We start from the raw sequence: 19,739 nt of genomic DNA on the forward strand, positions 1-19,739 counted from the left end.
CAAGAAGGAGGGGATCAGTGCAGGCCTCAGTGCTCTGGGAACACCTCGTGGACAGAGCTAATATTTAGCTGATATGATGCAGATCAGTTGTTCCAGTTGTTTACAGCTTGAATTGCTTTCACACAGGCTGATTAAGCAGCTGTTACTATGAACCCACCAAGCTGCCCCTTCTGAAGCTAGCAGGACCCCATCCTCAGGATTTCCCAGGCTACTCCCATCCTCTAAAGAAGCAAAAAAAAGAATAATGCCTGAACTCCCAAGAGGCTTCCAGGACCACCCCCATCTAGTGCTGTGGCCAGTGTCCATTGGGAGTGGTTGGTGCCTGAGCTGAACTAGTTGTTAAATATTTTTAATATCCATCCTGCCAGTGGAGAAGGTGGAGCCTGAAGCAGATCTTGGAAGCAAAATACAATCTGGGTTCCTGTTGGGAAGAAAGTACACTTGTGCCTTCAGTAAGCATGTATTGAGCCAGGCACGAGCTACAAAGATGAGTAGGACATGCAACCTTGGCTTGAAGGAGTGTAATCCAGGGATGGCCAAAGCAGGACTTTGAATATTGTGTTCCCATGTCCTGAGAAAGCACAGGGGATTATAGAGTACTTCAGGATGACAACTTAGCCTCATAGGGTCGCAGAAAAGTTAAGTCCTGAAGCATTACGGTAAGTTCGCATACTCAGTATTGGACTCATTAGAAAGACTGGAAAGAAGTGGCTATACTACCATTTCTATTGGACATTTGTGGAACCCCCAACACTTGGATGAGGCGCATAGGCTAAGATTATCAAGAGATTCATAAGTCAAGATTTAGAATTTGAACTATATACTAGTGAAAGGCCATTGACCAAAGGCTGTTTTAGGAGAATCAATTAAGTTGTAGTCTGCATATCATAAGCTCTATTTTCTTTGAAGTGCCTACAAGCTAATAGGTACTCAGTAAATATTTGTGGAAAAAGATGAATGAATTAATGACTAGGAAATCACCCAAAGTAGCAAATCTATTTATGAGCATTTTCCCACTGCAGGTGACATGCCCCCAGATGAAACCAGAGGCTGCCAACATTGAAAAGGTGATGGAAGCACAAAAACACTTCTAAAAACTGTAAAGACGTTGGTAACTAAGAAGTTTTAATTATAACCTTCTGCTCAAAAAAGGAATGTACCCTTACTGCAATTACACACATTACTGGTTGTCATAGTTATTTTGTGTAGCTACAAAAGAATACCCGAAGCTGGGTAATTTATAAAGAAAAGAGGTTTATTTGGATCACAGTTCTGCAAGCTGTACAAGAAGCATGGCACCAGCATCTGCTTCTGGTGAGGGCTTCAGGAAGCTTCCACTCATGGAGGAAAGGGGAGGAGAGCTGGTGTGTACAGAAACCAACGGGAGGTGCCACGCTCTTGTTAATGACCAGCTATCAGGGGAACCCTTGCAGGAACTAATACGGCAAAAACCCACTTCTTATCACCAGGATGCCACTAAGCCATTAATGAGGGTCCACCCCATCATCTAAACACCTTTTATTAGGCTCTGCCTCCAATACTGGGGATCAAATTTCAACCTGAGGTTTGCAGAGTCAAATATTCAAACCATAGCATTGGTATAAAATATATGTATAAAACATATTTACTGTAGAAAGTAGTAGATATTTTCTTGAATTGTTATTCTCTATGTCAAGTTGTACATAAAATGCAATGGTTACATTTTAAAGAAATTTGGTGAGTGTAGGCTGGGCTCCATGGCTCACACTTGTAATACCAGTACTTTGGGAGGCTGAAGTGGGAAGATCACTTAAGCCCAGGAGTTCAAGACCCCCTGGGAAACATGGCGAAACCCCATCTCTACAAAAAAAAAAAAAAAAAAAAAAAAAAAAAAAAATTACTGGGTGTGCTGGCACATGTCTGTAATTCCAGCTACTGGGGGGCTGAGGTGGGAGGATCACTTGAACCTAGGAAGTGGGGTTACAGCGAGCCAAGATTACACCACTGCACTCCAGTCTGGGTGACAGAGCGAGACTCTGTCTTTAAAAAAAAAAAAAAGAATAAGAAGGAAAGGAAGATTACATTGTAATGTTAAGCATTATCTATTTTTGTTTACAATGAGGTATATCCAAACCAAGTATTTTTATTTACTTGAACTATGTAATAACTATATGAACTATGTAGAAGTAATAACTTTTAAATAATATCTCTTCTGCTGTATTTAATAAGATTAGTTCCACTATCCCTATAGTGGCTTTTTCAAGGTCAGCTGTGTGGTGATGGAGCTGGGAATACTCTGGGGAGAGAGTCCTCTTTCAGCTGTATTTTGCTTCCTTCCCACACAGACTGTGCCTCTTACTCACTTTTAGTTGCTGTTTTGGATTTTATGCCCCTTTAGTCAAAACTTATTATGCCACAAGAAAGATTGACTTGTTTCCTGAATTCTTTATTTTTATTTAGGGGCTTCTTTGTGAAATCTTGGGCATATTATATCATATTTGATTGTCAAAATTTTAGGTGTTTGATTTTTCAAAGCTGACCTTGATATCATATTTGTGTGGGCTTATGTCACTATGGTAAAACTTTTTTGTGCCTTTCTTTAATACTTGCTTATAAGAAGTATGCTGGGCACAGTGGCTCATACATGTAATTCCAGCACTTTGGGAGGCTGAGGCAGGAGGATCATTTGTGCCCAAGAGTTTGAGACCAACCTGGGCAACACAGGGAGACTCTGTCTCTATAATTTTTTTTTTTTTTTAAGTTTGGTGGTGTGCACCTGTGAACCCAGCTATTTGGGAGGCTGAGCTGGGAGGAACTCTTCAGGTCAGGAGACAGAGGGTACAGCGAGCCCTGTTTGCACCACTGCACTCCAGCCTAGGTGACAGGGCAAGATGCTGTCTCAAGAAAAAAAAAGGTAGTAAAAATATTACAATGATTGTCAGAAGTATAATCGTTTCAATGGTGGCTTTGAGCTAATGAATTGTTTCTTAAAGCTATGTGAAAGCCAGCTGTGTAATAGTAGAGATTATAAATTGAAACTGTGTTTTTGATGAGTTTAAGTATTGCTGACATACAGTTTAATTTCATTCTTTTTTTTTTTTTCTGTATTCTTTACCATCCTCATTCATCAATGAGTTCCAGAAGGGGGCTTTGAAGTAAATCATAGATTCTATTTGACACTGTAGCAATTTCCATATTCTAGTACAGCAACTCTATTAAATAAACACATTGTGTACTTAAATTGGATCTCTCACAAGTCACAAATTTTGAGCTAGAGCTGAAGTATCTTTATATTTGCTACTTTTGTGTCATACCTTTCTAGATTATTGGCTTTCTGAAGGATATTAGAAAGCATCTTCTAAGATACCTAGTAAAACAGAAGTGCATAGAAAAATTTGTGAAAATCTTTCCTTTTGAAAACCACTGGTTGTTAAATAAGAACTTTTCCCCAGAGTTACAAAAGAAAAAGAGTATTTTTCAGGAATAAAAGACAATGAACAATTTTATATTGGTAAGGTGTATGTTTCACAGATTTGTCTATACCATCTATAATAGACAATCATTTCTTTTAAAAAATGGCTTATGATATGGAGCTTCTTTTTTTTTTTGATATTGAGCTTCTTATGCATTCTTACAGCATACATTTTGACAGACTAGATGATTAATGATGACATAGGCTAAAGTGTATTTGGGATTGTGTAATAAATACACAGTATGAAAGGTCTAGCTAATCCTTTATGTCAGCACCTCCCAAAGTGTATTCTGTGAACTACCATATCAGAAGAATCACCTGGTGTGTTTTTAAATGATGTAGATCTCTGAGCTTTACTCCAGACCTCCTGAGTTAAAATCTCAGAGGTGAGAGCCAAGAATATTTATTTAACAAGATTAAGCATTATCTCTAAGTAACCCTTAAGTGCACTTAAGTGTGATAACTACTGCTTTGTGTTGTAAGAGGCTGACTTTACTGAAGAGTCAGGGCTGCGTATGTAACATCAGCACATAAGAGCATAAAAGTAAAAGAAACCCTTCACATTTTATTAAGCTTCTTCTTATCCAGGTTAATTCAATGTATTGCCAAAATTCTGATTAGTGGCAATTACAGTAGCTGAGACCACATGGGACACGTGGGAATGGAGGATGCTCTGCCGGCAAATGGACCCTTCTGTATTTCTTATGCATCACCTTGAAAGTAAGAAAATGTCTGTGCTGTATCACAATGGAGTTTTAAACCATAGCACTTAGAACAAATTTAAGTTTCACTTCCAAAAACTAATAATTACTGTGTACCTATATAGAGTCCTTTTATTCATTGTTTAACCTTGTCAATTTCCACTGGAAATCCAAGGACTAAGGTACTATAAGACAATGTTATGAAAATGTGTCCCCCAATTTTTTAAAAGTCAGAATTTCATTCCACTCTTGAGCAGTCAGCTTGAACAACAAGATTGTTCTGAATGATCTGATCCTCCCTCTGAGTCGAAGGCTAGTACAACTTCTTGGCTGAATCCCACACTCCTGCCGAAAATGTCATGTAGCACATGAGAGATTATCAACAAAATTCTTCTGGCCTCATTAAAAGTTCTTAATATATCAACTAATGTGAAGTGTATCAAATATTAGATACTCTATATATTTTAAAATTATGTATAAATCTATAAAATTAATTATTCAATAAGTTTTTTCAAGAAAGTAAATAATGAATTCTGCAAGTCTACATGTTATTTCTTCTTGTTTTATAATGTATACATAGATTGAAGAATCAGTCTTACCTTTGGTATTGATTTGTCATACCCACCAATGAATTCTTTAAAGAATTAAGGAGTGATCTAGATGGACATGCCAACTACCATTCTTACTTTAAATGTAACCCATGCAGTTACAGCTACATGCCAAAACCTACCCACGGACGTTGTCAACTGATGGACTGGGCTACTTCCTGGCCCATCTTGGTCTTAACCACTTCATCTGGCATTGGGACCAGATCTATTCTACCCAGGATCACAAGATAACTTAGAAGTGGAAAACAAGAAGGACATAAAAAATAAAGACAGTAAACACATAAAAGAAATGTATGAATGTGTATAGCAAATTCCATATTAATTATTATCAATAAGAGCTATCATTTATTGAGCCCCCATTATCTGCTGGATTCTGTAATGGCATACTGTATACCATTTCATTTACTCCTGACATTAGCTTTGTGAACTAAGTATTAAAATAAACCTTTTTTGAATGCCTACTATTCCAATACACTGTTCCCAGGGACTTATATATCTGACATAATTTAATCCACACAATTCCATACATTTTATATACTGGGAAAGTGAGGCTTTTTTGAGTTCAGTAATTTCCTCAAGGTTACACAGCTCGTGGCAAGTGATAGAACCAGGATTAGAAAGGCAGTTCTAAGCCCATTTTATAATGCTGCTCTTTAAAGAAAGAGATACCTAAAAAAGGAGACATTGGAGAAATTTAAAGTGGGTTCTAAGATTTTCCACAATTGGAAAAAATTGCTGACTTGGAAGATTTCAAGTAAGATTGTTACTTACGACCTACACTAAAATACATTTTAGGAAATTAAAAAATTAAATGGAAGAAAAAATAAACAATTTTTAATTAATAAATCTATAAGAAAATGAGAAATATTTCATTGACTTCAGGGTTGGAAAGCATAAAAGCAATGGAATAAGACTCTACAAGTGGAACTTCATACTTTTTGATTTCTATAACAAGCTTGAGAAAATTTTCAAAAACAATGGCAAAATGTTATCCTTCTATATACTATTTAAAAAAATACTTTTGAAACTCTAAAAGGACAAAAAATGTGGATAGATAAATCAAAGAAGAACAAATGTGGTAGACAATAAATATATGACTAAGTTTTCAAACTCTTCAAATATGAAAAAGGCAAATCAAAACCACAATGATCTACTTATCAACTAAGCAAAGCAATTTGAGTTTGTGATTGTGTTGAGATGGACTCTTTGGAAAACATTTGTAATGTCTTTTCAGTTAGCAACTTTCAATGTGTTCAGTGTGTGCCAAAAATCTACATTCTTTGACACTGTTAATTCACTTTTAGGAATTTAAGCAAGGGACACAATCAAGACATGGCCAAAGATGTATGTATGGACAAAGATGTATGTACAAAACTTTCTATGGTAGTGTTGCTTAAAATAACGAATATTAAAGGCACCAGTTTTGTGCCAATGATTGGAAAATGCTAAAAACAATGATAATTTATCCATAGACTGTTATATGATATATAAAATATCTTTTTAAACTTTTGAGTGGTATAGGCTGTACTAATTTTGTAATATTTATTTTTAAAAGTAAAACACAGAATATTATTATTTCAAAGTCATGAAAGCATTACCTACACACACACATATAGAGTATATGTAGAAAAATTCTTTTTTTGTGTGTGACAGAGTTTCACTTCCATAGCCCAGGCTGGAGTGCAGTGACATGATCACGACTCACTGCAACCTCTGCCTCTCGGGCTCAAGAGATTCTCATGCCTTAGCCTCCCAAGCAGCTGGGACTACAGGTGTGCGCCACCACACCTGGCTAATTTTTTGTATATTTAGTAGAGACAGGGTTTCACCATGTTGCCCTAGAACTCCTGAGCTGTAATGATCTGCCTTCCTCGGCCTCCCAAAGTGCTGGGATTACAGGCTTGAGCCACAACACCCAGCCTTAATGTAAAAAATTCTCGAAGAAAACACATTAAAATATGCAGTGTTAAGTTTGATCAAGGGGATTATGGTTGCTGGCCATAATTTTGTTTTCTTTTATAGTCATTTTCAAATGTTGTATATATATACACATATCTATATTATATATATATATAAAATATATATACTTAAAATGTATACGTGTGTGTACACATTTTCATAGTAGAACTTTATATATGATGATCATACATACTGAAATCATCATATATAAAAATATATATGTGTGTGACACACAAACAGATTTATCTACTTCCATTATATAAAGGCTAGAGAAGGCTGTATTTTACATATATATCCTTTTTAAGAGTAGGGAGATTGTAAGAGCAAAAAAGGCATGAAAGGACATAGACATTTTGTAGTTTTATACAAATACTTTTATGAAATAAGTATTTCTATGTTTCTTTAGGTTTTATAACAAGTTTTTTTGTTTTTTGTTTTTTTTTTTTTTTTTTTTTTTTTTTTTTTAAACAATCCATGCTTTAATAGCTCTTCAATCAATTTGGGGGAGAAAACTTATTATGGGTACATTTCTACTAAGTTTTTACTGTGAAAAGATTAAATGTTATAATTTCTTAAAGGTGTAAGCAACATTTAAACATCAGGTGTAGTGATTAATTAAGAACAGCTGAGAGAGGTTTCATCTCTCTTGGAAGGGGTCCAGGTATAAATCCCACTCAGGGAGATATGTCAATATGAGGTAGTAACAGTCTACATGCTGTCATAGAAACAGAGGGACAAGTGTTGTCTTTGAAGTCTACCATTGCTGTGAAGCTTAAAATTTTTTTTTTCTTTCCATGTTAATCATGATAATTTTGATAGAGATAGTGCTCTAGATTCACTTACTGAGGATAATATTGATACAATTTTGAAATAATATAACCATACCCTTAAAAGTCACAGCTGTTGGGTTAGCAACATTAAAGAAAAGAAATCTTGGTATTCCACAGGTGGCAATGCCACATGGTTCAAACTTTGGCCCCTGCCCCTAACCAAAAAAGGGAATTGAGCGTCAAGGGAGATCAGAACATTAGCGTTGAGCCAGGAATGTGGTTGCAGTAGCTTCATCGCAGGGCAGGAAGCAGCAGCCACTCCTATAAGACAGCCAACAGTGGAAAGGTATTTAGCACCGTTGGGGGAACTTGGGGAAGTAGGAAGGAATGATGGTAATGAATGGTGGTTTCTGTGGTAAGACTTACCAGTTACCAATTTCAGGTTTGCAACTTCTTACCCCAAAATACTCAGATGAATGATTTAACCTTATGAGGCCTCAGTTTTCTCGTTTGGGAGGCTTAAGAAAATTAAATAAGATTATAAATGTACTTGGAATATAGTAAAGTTAGCTATTAATATTGTGGTAAAAGGCATGAGAACAAATAATATAAGGAGCAAGGTCTCATTCATTCCCTCAACGAGCTGACAGTCTAGTTGAATAGCCAGAGGGTTTACACACAAAAGCAAATTGCATATTGTAGGGTCTCTTGAGTAGATGGATGACTTAAAAGGAAAAGCAAGTTTAGATGGCACATAGAATCCTAATTTGATGTTAATGTCAGTCCATGTTGTGTAAGAAAAAATCTAAACATTTCAACGAGGAATCACTGAAACTGCATAAATACATATGAATCATGTAAAAATGAAGAATTGTGTTGCTTGCTCAATGCACCTTTTAACAAGTGTTTATCTTTTTTTTTTTCCTTTAAATTACATTTATTTTAATGCTGAATTTACTCCCGTGCCATAAGTTTTTGTTTCTTCAGTTTCTTCTGGGATATCTTTTTCTTCTGGGCAACCTCCGCTTCTGGTTTAGGAACAATCTGTTCCTTTTCAGTAAGGATCATCTCAATGTGGCAGGGAGAGCTCATGTATGGGTTAATCCGACCATGAGCTCTGTAGGTCCGTCGGCGCATCTTAGGTGCTTTGTTCACTTGGATATGCTCGATGACCAGAGAATCTACATCTAAACCCTTAAGTACAGCATTACTCTCTGCGTTTTTAAGCATGTGCAGCAAAAATTCAGCACTCTTTTTGGGCCATCGACCTTGTGTCCAGCCCCACTGCTTGGCCTGGGCACACCTGCCAACTCCAGCATTGTAATGTCGGAATGGTACGCACTGTTTCTGTAAAGTGACGTCTTTCAGATACTTCGTGGCTTTTCGGATATGCATACCCTTGATGGCCTGGGCAGTTTCATGAGTGTTCTTAAAGTGAACACGAAGATTGGAACCTCTTGATTTGCATGATTTCGTGGGGTTCTCCGGGTCAAGTGAATAGCGAACCATTTTCACAGATTACCTCAGGCCGCTTAGGGAAAGAGAGGACAAGTGTTTATCTTAAGACAAAGTATAGTGAAAACCAGTATAAACCCAGTCAAAGCTCATGTAATTAATTCTCTTACTTGAAACCATAATCAGAAGAGATGACTTTTGGTCAGACCAAATCTTGGTAATGACTACATTATTAGTACAAAATTAGTAGTTATATCTATCAAAAAGATATTATCAGTGGAGGAAAGTCAATTACTAATATATCCTAGGATTATCATATGTGAAAAAAATAAACCAAATAAAAGTGGAGCATCTCCAGCTGAAGAGAAGTCTATCTTGTAGGAATGCCACAGAATTTTAAGGAAGACCCAAGTTCTCACCACGCTGCACATTACATGCTGGGCTCCCATTTTGAAGGTTGCCAGTGAGAAATGGCACAACCTAAACACCTTTTATTTGAAATTCTTAACATCTCATAGTTTCACAATCTTGCCCTTTAATTACTGAGACAATGGTAGCCTGCTACCTTGTTCTTAGTCAAGGTTAGAGATGAGGTATCTATGGTGTTAAATTGGCATTTCAACTAAGTTAAATTTGCTTAATGAACAAGGTCTTTCTGGGTACAGTTTACTGCTTTGCCAGAAAAAAGTTCTGTTATCTTTTCATATATCCCAAAATAATCTAACTCTTCTTTAAGTGATTTTTGAAGTTTACTTTTTGAGTAATTGAAGCTAGCATAATCTGTATTTATATTAACTGTTGTTAGCTTTACATAAAAAAAAGATAAGGTAATGTCCTTCCCAAGGTTCTGTTATAATAATCATCATTATTGACTGATCTATTTTAGGCACTGAATTAGGTTTTGGGTATTCTAAAAATTATAAGGCATGGTTTCTACCTTCAAGTGAAGTGAAATTTTGTTCTGGAAATGGGATATATGACTTCCTCTCTCTTTCTCTTTCCTTCCACACACACACACACACACACACACACACACACACACACACACACACACACACAAGTTTATATTATATTACAGGTAGATATTTGTATAGAAATGTATATGTAAAATGAAATATATAGATTCCCTATGACTGAAGAGAGATACATTTTGTATACATAGTAATTATAAAGAAAACAACCTTTCTCCCTTGTATCTTGGCCAGAATAATTTTGACATACCAATGATCTCTTTTATTTAGAAGGTTAATTAATCTTACTGTAATTGCAGGGGATATTGAAATATATTACCGCATGTTTTACATTAAAAAATACTGAGTAGTCAGTAATTCCCCTTTCATGGATAATTTATACAATAATTAAAGCTTATATATTGCTTCATATAAAATCTTTTTCCTCACAGAGAACAGTAAAATTATAGTTTCTTATTTCTTTATTTTTTTTTTCCTTTTGTTGAGATGGAGTCTCGCTCTGTCACCCAAGCTGGAGTGCAGTGGCACGATCTTGGCTCACTGTAACCTTTGCCTCCTGTGTTCAAGTGATTCTCTTCAGAATTCTCTTCAGTGATTCTGCTTCAGTCTACTGAGTAGCTGGGATTATAGGCACCCACCACCACACCCAGCTAATTTTTATATATATGTATTTTTGTATTAGAGATGGGGTTTCACCACGTTGGCTAGGCTGGTCTCGAACTCCTGACCTCAGGTCATCTGCCTACCTTGTCCTGCCAAAGTGCTGGAATTACAGACGTGAGCCACTGCACTTGGCCTATAGTTTATTTCTTTTCTTTTTTTTTTTTTTTTTTTTGAGACGGAGTCTTGCTCTGTCGCCCAGGCTGGAGTGCAGTGGCCGGATCTCAGCTCACTGCAAGCTCCACCTCCCGGGTTCACGCTATTCTCCTGCCTCAGCCTCCCGAGTAGCTGGGACTACAGGCGCCCGCCTGGTCGCCCGGCTAGTTTTTTGTATTTTTTAGTAGAGACGGGGTTTCACCGTATTAGCCAGGATGGTCTCGATCTCCTGACCTCGTGATCCGCCCGTCTCAGCCTCCCAAAGTGCTGGGATTACAGGCTTGAGCCACCGCGCCCGGCCGGCCTATAGTTTATTTCTAAAAAAATATACTAGTGTTCCTATATAGTTAGTATCAGCAAGAATCTAGTTTCTTTTTGTATTTAATTTATTTAGTAATGTCATAATTGTCATTTATCTGTTAACCTAATTAAAGTTAGAGAATGTCGAGCTGCAGAGCCTATCTAGTCAAGTGCATTACTAAATTCATTAGTTATCCATGACTTCAGCTGTATGATAGTAATGATACAGACACATTTTACTCATTAACCCTTAGAAAGAGTTAAGCATTATTTGATTTTATTGGGGATATTTGATAGAACTATAAAGGAAACTTAAAAAAATGAATAAATAGAGACAGTCTCACTATGTTGTCCAGGCTGGTCTCGAACTCCTGGAGCCCAAGGGATCCTCTTGCTTCAGCCTCTCAAAGTGCTAGGATTACAGGCATGAGTCACCACATCCAGCGGGTAAAGGAAACTTTGATAAACAATTTTAATCTTAGGCAATGAGTTTCAGGTGAATTAATAAGAGCAGATATAAATTTTGCTAATCAAGGTTTGAAACCAAGTGTTAAAATTTAGTAAGTCTGCAAAAAATGTACTTGATCCCCCAAATTTTCACTAGTTTAATTCATATTGACCAATGCTGCTTGACATTCCTATTGGCCAATTTCACCCTGTTGAACATCTTCCCTTATATTGTTTCATTTCCACAAATACTTCTCCATCTATTCTGTGTCAGGTACTGTGCTGGACAGTGGAAATAAAGATGAATAAGTAATGTAGACTATTTCTACCTTGGAGGGCCAGGCCAACTGGGGATATAGACACGTAAACAGATAAATCTGGGACCCCACTTGAGCCATGCACAACATCTAGCACAGTGCTATGCTTGTAACTCATTGTCAACACATATTTATAAATGATTGAATGTTCAGGGTGTTGGGGACCCCGGAGTAAATGGACTTCATCAAACTTGAGGGTAGATTTAAGGCAGGGTCCTGAAGAAGCTATCCTTGCCTCTGGGAAATAGACTCACAGGGCCCACTTAATACAAATTCCTGTAGAAGTCAAATAATAAAAGATAACTAGTAAAGAATTCTTCATTGTTCTTTAAGCCTGGCTTAAGCCTGACTTTTCTTTTAAAAGAAGATCTTGGGCATCTGGGCTAAAGTTTAGTTCCATGAGATGAATTAACTAACCTTGCTTTTGTTTTTAGTTATGTTTAAATTAGGAATTTCCTTACTTTTCAAAATTCTCTTTAGAGTTTATGCCAGTACTCTTACCCCAACAAATCAAGAATTTGTTTTGAAAGCTGCCTCAGAAGAAGTTCAGATATTCTTTGAAATGCAGTAATAACTACAAAGATTTTATTGACAGAGTTCCAACAGAATAATTTTGTAATATAAGCTAAGTTTTTTTTAAAGGCAGTGCAAGCTACAAATACTTGATTTACTCATCTTTTTTCTACTCCATGTGCTATGTACTATAATTAATCAAACACTTACATTTTCAGCCAATCCTATCTTTTACATTTTAGTGTAAAATTATGTAAATATTGTACCTTGCATAGAATTCAAATTGAATAGCCCAAACATTCCTGACAATTACAGTTCATAGCACAATGGTAAATTTAGAAAGCTACAGCAGGTCACATCCAATGAGGATAAAGCGGCATTCCAGTTGTGCCCTGGTCTTATGGGAAAAATGGGAACATGTCAGCTGCATGATATTAGTATTCTGAGCTCATGAGAAAACTCCTGTACAAAACTTTGTTTCAGTCTCGTGTGTGTTTGTGTGCGTGCACGTGTGTGTGTGTGTGCATGTGCATGTATGCACTGCAATTTCTTATTTTATTCTCACTGCCTGGCATTTCATTAAATATGTTGATGGGTTAGCATTATTCCCTTCCAGGGGCATTACATGAGGCCCTTCCTTATTCCTAGGACATTCATGAGCAGAGAAATGGGAAGGAGTGAAGCAGAATCCAGTGTCTACAGAAAAACTGGGCCATCTCCCAGAGGTCACTCTATGGCCTCTATCTTTAGTCCATGCGCATCTCTTGGACTTTTTAGTTTTGCATTTTTAATTCCCTACTCTACAGTGACAGCACTTCAAGTTCAATCAGGTCAAAACCAAACTGTATTTTTCTTTCCAATTTTAGGGTATTCTGTTCCCCTAAATTATTGATCTTTATTGAAAATGTCACTTACTACATGCAAAAGCTAGAAGTCTCCAATTTTTCCCTAGTTTCTTCTTTTGTATAAGCTTTCAAAGTCAATTTCCCCAAGTTTTCAGCTTTTTTTCCCTATATATGACTAATACTTTGTTTTCACACATCCCTGATGACACTGCTCACCAGGACTATCAAAATAGTATCCCAAATTTTCTCATGAATGCCGTGCTCTTTTTTTAACCTTTATTTTAAGCTAAGGGGTGCTAGTGCAGGTTTGTTACATAGGAATTGGTGACATGGGGGTTTGTTGTACAGATTATTTCATCACCCAGGTATTAAGCCTAGTACCATTACTTATTTTTCTTGATTCTCTCCCTCCTCCCACGCTCCACCCTGTGAAAGGCCCCAGTGTGTGTTGTTCCCCTCTCTATGTCCGTGTGTTCGCATCATTTAACTCCCACATATAAGTGAGAACATGTGGTATTTGGTTGTCTGTTCCTGCATTAGTTAGCTGAGGATAATGGCCTCCAGCTCCGTCTATGTTCCTGCAAAGGACATGATATTATTCTTTTTTTATGCCTGCATAGTATTCCATGGTATATATGTACCACATTTTCTCTATGCAATCTGTCATTGATGGGCATTTGGATTGATTCTATGTCTTTGCTATTGTGAATAGTGCTGCAATGAATATACACGTGCATGTGTCTTTATAAGAGAATGATGTATATTCCTTTGGGTATATGCCCTGTAATGGGATTGCTGGGTTGAATGGTATTTCTGTCTTTCAGTCTTTGTGGAATCCCCATACCATCTTTCCACAATGTCTGAACTAATTTATACTCCCACCAACAGTGTATAAACATTTCTTTTTCTTCACAACCTTGCCAGCATCTGTTATTTTTTGATTTTTTTGTAGCCATTCTGACTGGCATTAGATGATATCTTAGATCACTGTGGTTTTGGTTTGTGTTTCTCTAATGATCCCTGACCTTGAGCTTTTTTTCATACGATTCTTGGCTGCATGCATGTCTTCCTTTGAAAAGTGTCTGTTCATATCCTTTGCCCACTTTTTTATGGGGTTGTTTTTTCTTGTAAATTTGTTTAAGTTTCTTATAGATGCTGAATATTAGACCTTTCTCAGATGCATAGTTTGCAAAATTTTTCTCCCATTCTGTAGGTTGTCTGTTTACTCTGTTGATAGTTTATTTTGGTGTGCAGAAGTTCTTTAGTTTAATTAGATTCCATTTGTTTTTGCTTTTGTTGCAATTGGTTTTGGCATCTACATCATGACATCGTCATCTATTCCTGTGTCCTGAATGGTATTGCCCAGGTCGTCTCCCAGGGTTTTTATTGTTTCGTGTTTTACATTTAAGTCTTTCATCCATCTTGAGTTAATTTTTGTATATGGTGTAAGGAAGGGCTCCAGTTTCAGTCTTCTGCAAATGACTAGCCAGTTATTCCAACACCATTTATCAAATAGGCACTTTTTTTCCCCATTGCTTGTTTTTTGTCAGGTTTGTCAGAGATCAAATGGTTGTAGGTAGGCAGTCTTATTTCTGGGCTCTCTATTCTGTGCCATTGGTCTATGTGTCTGTTTTTGTACCAGTACCATGCTGTGTTGATTACTGTATTCCTGTTGTATAGTTTGAAGTTGGGTGGCATGATGCCTCTAGCTTTGTTCTTTTTGCTTAGGATTGCCTTGAACACCATGCTTTTTTCCCTCCAACTCATCCTCCATCATTATCCTCATCACATGCTAGAGTGGTAATTTTAAAATGGACATTCTCATATTGCCTTTTCCTGTCTTATACTTAAGGTGTAATACTCATTCTCCCTATTAGGACATACAAAACATTAATGGTCTGGGCCCTACTTTACTTTTAGAATTTTACTTCTTTCCTGTTTCCCATATGATCTTTAACTCACTTATACTGAATTTATAATTTTCTCCATACTGTGTTCTTTCGTGCCCCTATGACATTGCACTTGCTATTCCCTGGGCTGGCTATGTTTTCCACCTGACTTATCAGCAGGAATCTTTATCAAACACTATATTGCAATCTCTATTCTAAATGTAAATAGTAAAATAAGTTTGTAAAACAAACAAACAAACACCTATTGCTTAGACTACTGCCTCTACATGGACCTCCCTGAATCTACTTTTCCTACTTCTGTTCCTGGTCTATCTTGTAGCTAAAGTTTTTTTTTTTGTTTGTTTTGTTTTGTTTTGTTTTTTAAATTTCAAAGATCATAAAATCTTTGAGGGAATGAATCATGTTTATTTCTTCTACATTCAATCTCTAGCATCTAACACAGTGCCTGGTACATAGTAGGTACTTCAAAAATATTTCTTTGATTCTCATCTCAGCTAAGTAACTCATTGTTAAGGACAGATTAAATTATTTCAAGTATTTATCATAAAATAACCTGCTTTTGACTGATTTATTTTCGCTTGACAAATTGAAAGCTATAATTTTTTTCCAGTATGTTTACATATTTAGATAGATACAGCTAGATCTTTCCAGTAATTTAATCAAGTCAACTCAGTGAGTTAAACTAGGAAGCAATTTTCTTCTTATACAGTACACATACTGCATACTCTTTAGTCTCTTAAAAAATTTTATGTTAAAAAGATTTGGTGACACTGTTGTGCACCACTGGGCTGGCATGATGGGAGTGATGCAAAATGCCTTTATATGTATCTTTTAGCATAATGCTGACTTATTAGAATTGGAATTTTTCCTTCTGAAGCTCACCATTTGCATAGTATCCATGTAAATTGTCACAAATATGCAAAAGATGCTGAAAGCTGTGCATCCCCATTTGCGACCCACATACTTTGGAGAATGGAGTGAATGAGTAAGTTCTCAAAAATTATATACACATTAGAAAAGTGGACTTTTGTCATCTTACAGATGACAGTGAACTCTTTTCAAAAATAAAAAGCCCAGCTTTGGCTGGGCACGGTGGCTCATGCCTGTAATCCCAGCACTTTGGGAGGCCGAGGCGGGTGAATCATCTGAGGTCGGGAGTTTGAGATCAGCCTGACCAACATGGAGAAACCCTGTCTCTACTAAAAATACAAAATTAGCCGGGCGTGGTGGTGCATGCTTGTAATCCCAGCTACTCTGCAGGTTGAGGCAGGAGAATCGCTTGAACCTGGGAGGCGGAGGTTGCGGTGAGCTGAGATTGTGCTATTGCAGTCCAGCCTGGGCAACGAGAGTGAAACTTCCTTTCAAAAAAACACCCAGCTTTATGGAGATATATTCCATATATCATACAATTCACCCATTTAAAGTATATTATCCAGTGGTTTTTAGTATTCACAGAGTTGTGCAACCAACACCACAGTAAATTTCAGAACATCTTTATCACTTAAAAAAGAAACTTTGCAACCATCAGTAGTCATTCTCCATTTCTCTACCCCCTCCTCCTTGTCCTCCGCATGACATCATTTGGCCCCAGGCAGTCACTTGCCTACTTTTCATCTCTGTATGTTTGTCTATTCTGGACATTTTAAAATACCAGCAATAAGCTTAAATAACAGTTTAATAAAAGGGACTAGGCTGGGCGCGGTGGCTCACGCCTATAATCCCAGCACTTTGGGAGGCTGAGGCGGGAGGTATTTAGGCAAGTAGAGTCAGATGGTCACAGAGTGGTTAAGCTATAATTAAGTGATATCTCCTAGGAGAATCAATCACATATGTATACATATATTAGACTGTTACAAATGAAAAATCTGTGTGTCCATGTGCATCTTCATGGGACCATGCTAAGATCAACAGTGTGACAAAATGTACCATGATAGAAAAATATTTGCAAGTTCTTTTAAAATAGTCTCCATAGTCTAAGTAAGTGTGAAGCTTCTAAGAATTTGTTTTTTGTTCAGTCCTTAACAATTTAATGCTAAACAAGCGATCTACTTTTTAGTGTGTGCAGCCCGTGGGGTGCGGTCAGCACCTCATCTGTGTTGTGTCACGGAGCTGCTTCTGATTGAGTGATGTCTGCTTCAGAGCAGATGGTCTCTGAAGCTGAAGAATAAGGGGACCAATGGGGTTAAAAATGTGGTGCCTACCTCAAGGGGGCCATAGTAAATTAACACTGTAGGATGAGGATGCATAGCATAATGAAAAATTGATGAAAGATTTTTTTCACTTGGTTGAGTTTGTTTTTCATATCCTGACAGTTCTAAAAGCCTTGAAGGAGGCTAAGACCTAATTCAGGTTCATGTATCCTAATCCTTAAGTATTGCAGTGGGATGAACTCTAATACATCTTTTTCTCTAAACATCCTGTAATATTTTAACATGCTGATTAGGAAATGAAAAGAGTTTTGTATAGAGAGTATTTCTTAAAGAAAGAATTAAATAAACTACTGTTACCAAATGATCTCAAAAGTTCTCTCTCCTTTCCCTTGACCCAAATGTTGTTATAGGTGGTTGTAATTCGTTTATAAAACTAACTCTTTTTTTGATGACCAGTGATGATCCAAAAGGAAATTCCTTTGGAAATTTGTGTACGATATGTAAAAACTCTCTCAGCTCTTCCGTGCTTGGGCCTATATTCATTTTGAGGCATGTTGACTTTTAGAAGCTGGCAGAACTTTTTTTTTTTTTTTTTTTTTTTTTTTTTTTGAGACGGAGTCTCGCTCTGTCACCCAGGCTGGAGTGCAGTGGCCAGATCTCAGCTCACTGCAAGCTCCGCCTCCTGGGTTTATGCCATTCTCCTGTCTCAGCCTGCAGAGTAGCTGGGACTGCAGGCGCCCGCCACCTCGCCCGGCTAGTTTTTTGTATTTTTTAGTAGAGACGGGGTTTCACCATGTTAGCCAGGGTGGTCTCGATCTCCTGACCTCGTGATCCACCTGTCTCGGCCTCCCAAAGTGCTGGGATTACAGGCTTGACACTTTCTAAAGTTTTAAAAGCACATAGAGAATGTGAAGTATAAAATAGTTATCAAATAGTTATCAGAGATATTTCATCAGAAATATCTTTTCTGGTTTGTGGTTTTTGTTCCTACTAGTTTTTGTTTTTGTTTTTGGTAGTAATTCTCATCCACTGGAGGATAGCATCACATTATTAATATTTTGATTCAATTTTCAGAAAAGTAAATGCCATAAAAAATGAGTGTTCAGAATTTTTAGTGTATAAAATTGTCTCTGATAACTTACTTCACTTATACTGGAAAATTTAACAACAGAGATCTCTGAACTAGATCTGGTCTTCTTGAATTTGTAGTAAACATGTTGAAGAACAGGGGAGTAATGCTATTTATACAATATATACCAAGGATAATAAAAGTGGAATAACCTTCACTAATGCTAAGTGAAGAGTATAATTCATGTATAATCAAAGAGAATTATGTAATTTTTATAATTACAAAGCCTCATGAATATCAGAACAACTAATAAACAATGCTCCAGAGTTTGATTCTTAGTAAGCATTCTTTTGAGCTAAAGAACAAATTCTATGTATTTAGTAATCTGCATTGGCTCCTAGACTGTAACATGAATATACAATACAATTTTCATTAAAAATCTCACATAATATAGTCTGTATTTAAAAATTGCCTCCAGTATGAAGAAAAGATAATGCTTTTGAATACTAATTTTTAAATCTATTTACTTCTCTGTGATTTTTGTCATCAGTTTATAAATTAGGAATAACTTATTTTTCAGGACTACCCACATTTAGCTAATTTTTTAATTTTTTATAAAGATGGGTTTTCACTCTGTTGCCTAAACTAGGGTCACCATTTTTTTTTTTTTTTGAAACACAGTTTCACTCTTGTTGCCCAGGCTGGAGTGCAGTGGGACGATCTCGGCTGACTGCAACCTCTGCCTCCAGGATCTGAGCAGATTCCCCTGCCTCAGCCTCCTAAGTAGTTGGGATTACAGGTGTCCGCCCCCATGACCAGCTAATTTTGTATTTTTAGTAGAGACGGGGTTTCACCATGTTGTTCAGGCTGGTCTCAAACTCCTGACCCCAAGCAATCCACCCTTCTCAGTCTCCCAAAGTGTGGGAATTACAGGTGTGAGCCACTGCACCTGGCTGGGTCACCATCTTTAAAGTAAATATTTTTTTTAAATTATAGCATACATACAGAAAAATGTGTAAATTATAAATGCTCATCTTGTTATGTAGGAAGTGTACATACCTGTTAAACTGCACCCAGAACTAGAATGTAGAATTAGAGCATTATCAGCAACCAAAGGCCCCTTTCTGACTCTTTCCGAAACTACTACTAATTTCTAACACTGTGGATTTGTTTTGCCAATGTTTGAACTTTAATAAATGGAATAAAAGACATGTCCTTTTCTGTGTCTGACTTCTTTTGCTTAGCATTATCTTTGTGAGATCTATTGATGGTACATATAGATATGGTTCATTCATGCCCATTCCCACTGCTGTAAAATATTCCAATTTTACTCTCTTTTAAAGTATAAGAATTTTAGAAAGGAATTCATGAATCTCAACACAACATTGCAAAATAATCTTAATTAATGCTTTGAAAGAGATAGAACTGGTATGCTGTGGGTGGTTCTTATTTTTCGT

At 36.8% G+C, this 19,739-nt stretch overlaps 1 protein-coding gene and 1 pseudogene across 6 annotated transcripts in view; one reads left to right on the plus strand and one right to left on the minus strand.

The window, feature by feature from the left end:
* The window catches only part of ANK2 (ankyrin 2), a 501,960-nt gene that overhangs the window by 269,706 nt on the left and 212,515 nt on the right, over positions 1 to 19,739 (plus strand). For 2 of the 5 annotated variants that reach the window (XM_030916058.1, XM_030916054.1), the window contains exon 2: positions 1,023 to 1,067. The exons of the other annotated variants lie outside the window; for them this stretch is intronic. In XM_030916058.1, coding sequence (XP_030771918.1) covers positions 1,023 to 1,067 — 45 coding nt within the window. The remainder of the gene's footprint in view (positions 1 to 1,022; positions 1,068 to 19,739) is intronic. 5 annotated transcript variants of the gene reach the window in all.
* On the minus strand, positions 8,407 to 9,030 carry LOC115893152 (annotated as a pseudogene). Its single transcript, XR_004053094.1, has one exon. The product of XR_004053094.1 is annotated as a 60S ribosomal protein L17 pseudogene (transcript).

This window comes from Rhinopithecus roxellana, chromosome 2 (assembly GCF_007565055.1).
Source record: "Rhinopithecus roxellana isolate Shanxi Qingling chromosome 2, ASM756505v1, whole genome shotgun sequence".
In the NCBI taxonomy this organism is placed as follows: domain Eukaryota; kingdom Metazoa; phylum Chordata; class Mammalia; order Primates; family Cercopithecidae; genus Rhinopithecus; species Rhinopithecus roxellana.